Genomic DNA, 5847 nt, shown 5'->3' on the forward strand with positions numbered 1-5847 from the left:
CTGACCACACCAAGTACACCTCATGTTTGGCAGGTGTGAGCAACAAATACGGCGTTTACACACTGAGCTTCATTCAGTACGGGGTAAACAAAACGTTACATTAACCCTTTCTTTCCCCTCGCAGAACAGAGGCACGGGTTCACTTTTAGGCAGCTCTGTATTTATGAATTTATGTTTCATCAGTTTGCTAAGAGTTCAACTTCAACACCGGCCTGTGTGCTGTATATATTATGTCTCCCTCCGATCCAATCAGAGTTAGGTTCTAATCTCAGGGATTTGTAAATCATTAGGACTAGTAAGGAGAAGTAAAACATTTATTATTTTATATTTTCTATATCCTGAATCTATTCTTTAAATAGCGCCAACATATTACGCAGCGCTGTACATTATATAGGGGTTACAAATGACAGACAGATACAGACAGTGACACCGGAGGAGGAGAGGACAGAAGAGCTTACAATCTAGGAGGTGGGGGAAGTATCACACGAGGAAACCATTGCAGAGAATCGGGGCACCTCTAGAAAAGTCTTGGAGAAAAATAATTATGTCAAGAGAAAAAACATTCTAGGGGCAAAAGATTCCAGGAACAAGTAATGATATGCAGAGGAAAGAAATGAATGACAGTAGACAACTTTTCTACTTAACAAATTTAATATAAATCTACTGGGCACATTTTTCTGTATAATAAATTTACACTTTAGGTGCAATCACTAAATGGGCAAAATCATAGATAAATATAAAAATAATATATTACAAAATAAAATTACTTTTGTTCCGTGTAGCTACTACCATGATCATGTGACTTCCTGTCTTTGCAGCTCCTTGGTATCTCAGAATTGTAATCATGTCGCTTCTGCCATGGCTGGTCCTCTGTCTTGCTTTCCCATCTGGTAAGTGAGTCCCCCATGTATATATTTCGGGGTTGGACAGATGCCAGTGGCTGGAGGGTTCACAGTGGCACAATCTCCCTGCCATAGTTTCTTCTGCTTTGGAGTTTTATTACTCTTCATAATAAAATGATCGGGGGAATAAAACCACATGGCAATGGCTGTATAAAGAAATCTGACTATGAAAGGACATGGTGGATGATGATTTAACCCTCTGCATCCTGGAATATTAGTTTTCAGGAGACCTATCTCTACAAGGAACCATATACAGCACAGTGGCTCAGTGGTTAGCACTCCGGAATTTGCAGCGCTGGGTTCCAGGTTGGAATCTCGGTCAGAACTCTATCTGCATGGAGTTTGCAGGTTCTCCCTGCGTTTGTGTGGGATTCCCCCGGGTTAGGTTGATTGGCTTCCCCGCAAAATTGTACTTACACTGTATTATTGACATATGACTATGGTAGGGTCATTAGATTGTGAGCTCCTTTGAGAGATGGTTAGTGACATGACTATGGACTTTGTACAGTGCTGCATAATATGTCAGCGCTATATAAATACTGTGTGGTAATTGGGAATAGTGTATGGAATTTCAAATGACAGTTATCAGAAGATATATTTACAATGATTTTGTCATTGCAGGTCTGGCTGAGACATCAATCACTCAGAGTCCCCAGTTTATTGTAAAGAAGGCCAATGAAGATGCAGAAATAGACTGCAAGCAGGTGACCACCGACCATAACACCATGTACTGGTACCACCAAGGAGCCGGCCAGGGGCCAAAAAACATCGGTTACATTATTCGTGGACAGAATCCCATCTATGATAAGGACTACGAAGATCTGAAGATCTATGGGATTGGGAGGAATGGAACTGACAAGCAAACCCACCTGAAGATCAAGTCCGTGAAAGCGGAATATCAAGGAGTTTATTATTGTGCATCCAGTGCTGCACGGTGACTGAAAACAATGTGTAGGCTTTGATCTAACCCCATCCATCAGACAACAGAGAGAACTCATAGAATGCTCACTATGATGAGATAAAGTCACCACCAATGTCAATAAACAGAAAAAAAGGGAAAACTTTTTACAGCTTTTACTTTAGCTTTATTGGCTTATCTACCTTGGTCCAGTATCACACATATATATATATATATATAACCAGAAAAGCCCTGATGAAGGGGGGTGCTGAGCCCCGAAACGTGTTGGCTCATCAGCTTTTATCACCATTTTTATATTGTAATAAGATTCAGATTGGTCTAATAAAAACCTGAGAATGTGAAGCCTGGATTCCAGTTATATATTCCTGTGTATGATGATCCAAGGGAACCCGATCTAACATACATTATATTAAATTCATTGCACATTGTCTTTTAGGGTGCCAGTGCTCATTTTTCCTGTGTCATCTCATTATAGTAATGGCCGCTATTGGTCTGTTAAATAATGACATTGAAAATGTTGGGTTATATACATTAAATACGTTCAAAAAGACACCTAGTGACCCTGCCAGATTTGCAGTTATCTATCTTCCAAACTACAAAACATTTCACCCCATATTATGGAGACGTGTCTCCAGCAGGTTCACCGGGTGAAAATAGAAAAATAAAAGCCTGAATATTGAAAACATATGCAGCCAGCTAAAAGATTGCTACTTATCAGCAGGCTGACTGTTTTTTACCAAAATTGCCATTCTCAGTATTGAAAGATGGCGATACCCAGATTTAGCGCGTCCTTGGACCGAAATACAAATTGATGGTGACGATCACTATGAGCTACAATGGAGATCCGAGGTCTTCGTATGAAACATCCTGGTCCCTACTTTTGCCATGACAATCACTTTACAATAATAACAATAGCACTGCAAACATAACGTAGGTGCTGATCATGAATTTTCAATAATTGCAGCTAGCCTTCAGATCCCCATATAGATGACTGGAGTTTCTAATTGGCAAATTAGGAGATCAATCACTGAATGAAACCACAAAAATGATCGCTTTTTCATAAAATTCATTAAATTATGAAAGTCATGTGAGAATGAAAAGAAATGTTGATTCTTCATAATTGACCCACTGCAAGGCAGGCTGCCATGACATCAAGAATCCAAGAGGGGGCAGCAATGACTATATTATAGTAAGTAACATATCAGGTGTGAATGGAAAGAATTTCTGGCAGATCAGAGTATATGTAAGCTGTACTACCTGATATCACAATCAGCTTGGTCACCATGCTCCTTATACCGAGGCTTTCTATCTTCTGTATATTTACATCATGTAAGTATAAAACCTCAACTGCACTAATGACCTAATTATACCCCTGTGTAGTGGGGCAAATGTCCTGCTAGCGGTAATCTGTCAAGCTAAGAATATGGGTGAAGAAAAATCTTTACAATTTGAGTCATTGCTGCTAGCTGTGTGTCTATGTGATTGGCACCTTGGCCATGCAGCGCTGGGATTATAGGAAGGAAAAAATGATCGGTTGTCTTTTTTTCAGCTCCACCAGTTGTACATTGACTATGGTGAATGTTAGAGTGTAAGCTTAGTAGCATAGATAGTATATAGGTGTAGCAAGCAAGGGGAAAGAACACAGCATTCTATTTCAAAGGTCTTACAAATATCATACAACCGCTGTATTTTTGCTGTTTACTGACACTTGTTGTACATAAATCTTTATGAAACCCTTAATTGCTGCAAATTGATGGGATGTTCCCTGTTCATTGCCAAGTTTACATTCAGACGAAGAGAACTGAGGTTGGGTGTTAGCAGTAGCTGCTATACCTGTAGGCAGCATTTGTTCTGTTCATTTACTTGACACATATACTGGATTTGTAGAAGGTTAGGGGCAAGAGAAAGGGTTATTTAAATCCATATTAGATGGGCAGTCAGTACAATTTAGGGTGCTGAAAACATATCCACATATCTGAGTTTTATTCTAACCTGAATTCTGATCATATCTCCAAGCCCTAATACATCATATAGGGTCTGATTTATTACAGCTCTCCAAAGCTAGGGCGGATACACTTTCATCAATGAAGCTGGGTGGTCCTGCAAACCTGGAGTGAATCTGGTTCAGGATTCAAAACATATGCTAGCAAATAGCAAACAACTTTGAAGAAATCCATTCCAGGTATGTTGTATCACCCAGATTTATGGATGAAAGTGTATCCACTCCAGCCTCGGAGAGCTTTATTAAATCAGGGCCATTGAATGTGTTGGGTTATTGATATACACAGTTATCAGAATATAGATATCTATCTGTACATGAACTTTAATAATCTTACAATACTCCAAAGTAATATTCCAACCATTTATTATCGATGTAGGTTGTTGCACTTAACTGGACGGCCATAGTTGTGCCACCTTGCAGATGTTTTACCAAGCAGTTGAAGCGTTTCAGAATCCAGTTGAATGTAACAAAGTTCTCCAAGCTATACCAAAACCTGGATAAAGGAGAACATTCACAGACATGGCAAATTATTCACTTACTATGTCCATAGGTTGTTGGAACCTTGTATTTGTATGGACTGTACAAGCTTCCATACACAAGCCATGAACAAACCTTACCATGAAGGTACCTTAGCTGACCAGGGTAAAGGAACGACTGGCTATCTTGTGATGGTACGCAGCTAGTGAATAGTTCACCTGATCAAACCAGGCAGAGATATTGTGTGACAGATGATAAAATATGTACAATGACTGCCATCTTTTTCTAGGTATTGCCCAGCAACTGACCATCTTTCAGGATCCTCCTCTCATTGTGAAACAAGCTGGCCAGGAAGCTCTGATAGACTGCGAACAAAAGACCACGGACCATGATCAGATGTACTGGTACCATCAAGAAAGGGGGCAAGGTCTGAAGCTTATTGACTATATGATCAGAGGACAAAAAGATCCAACTGAAGGAAACAACAAAGACATTTATGAAATAGGGAGAACCAAAGGAGACAAGCATATCTTCCTAAAGGTGAAGTCAGTGAAAGCTCAGAATCAAGGGCTCTACTTCTGCGCTTCCAGTGATGCACAGTGACTGAAAACAGCCTGGAGGCTTTGATCTAACCTAAGCTGGCATCACAATGTTGGGAACTTGTAGAAGGAGTCCTATTGGGGGAATACAGAGAGAGAAACAAATATATCACTCTAGAATAGGCCGATATCAGCACGGATTATACTTTTACATCTTAGGAATCATTTTTGGGCAACATTGATTTTGGGCATATCTGTGGTTTGCTTTATTATATGTGGACTGAAGCAAAATTAGAGAAAAAGTATGAAGTGGGGTGGAGGAGAGAATAAAAATATTAGTACATTAACATTCATAAATACAGAAATGTATCTGATAATCCTGAGAATATGGATTATAAACTGGCAGACAAAATGAGCAATTTTTGGCCCCTTGGAGCATTTTGCCATATTGTAAATATAAAGCGGATTTCTATATTAGGACAGACTTACATAGCACACCAACCCCTTCCAGCACTTTGATGTCTGCACTCCACTTCATCACTGGCACTTCCATCTTCTCTCTGATTCAAACTCATCTTGATTGGCCACGGCAGAGTAAACTTGTACAAAAGTTTAGACGAGTGGGAACCCCTTGTGTGGGCGAACCCCTTGTTTGGGCTAATTGTTAGATCTGGGGAGTTTTATAAAACGCGGGGACAACTGTCAACCCGAGGAGCCTGACCTTTCTGATACATGTTCATGTTGATATATAAGAGTGGGTGCAATTCATAATATGAAAATATGCAACGTAATAACCCTACCATGTCTTTTTTTCCTCTGTGCAGGTCTGGCTTCAACCTCGACTATCTCACAAACCCCACAACTTATTGTAAGATGAACTAACAAGGATGTTCACATGGACTGCCATCTGATGACCACAGGACATGGTGGTTGGTACCACCAACGCAAAGCTAAAGAACACATTGGGCATGATTAAGTTCTCCTAGGCTGGAGAAGATAGACTATCAA

General features: G+C 39.9%; 1 gene segment (V, D, J or C); it reads left to right on the forward strand.

The window, feature by feature from the left end:
• The first annotated feature begins 464 nt into the window (after window positions 1-464).
• Window positions 465-5604, forward strand: LOC140339638 (T cell receptor beta variable 11-2-like). The segment is given in 3 exon segments: window positions 465-890; window positions 1524-3150; window positions 4590-5604. Coding segments are annotated over 2 exon segments (363 nt in total).
• Window positions 5605-5847: the final 243 nt, after the last annotated feature.

Source organism: Pyxicephalus adspersus, chromosome 10 (genome assembly GCF_032062135.1).
Source record: "Pyxicephalus adspersus chromosome 10, UCB_Pads_2.0, whole genome shotgun sequence".
In the NCBI taxonomy this organism is placed as follows: Eukaryota; Metazoa; Chordata; class Amphibia; order Anura; family Pyxicephalidae; genus Pyxicephalus; species Pyxicephalus adspersus.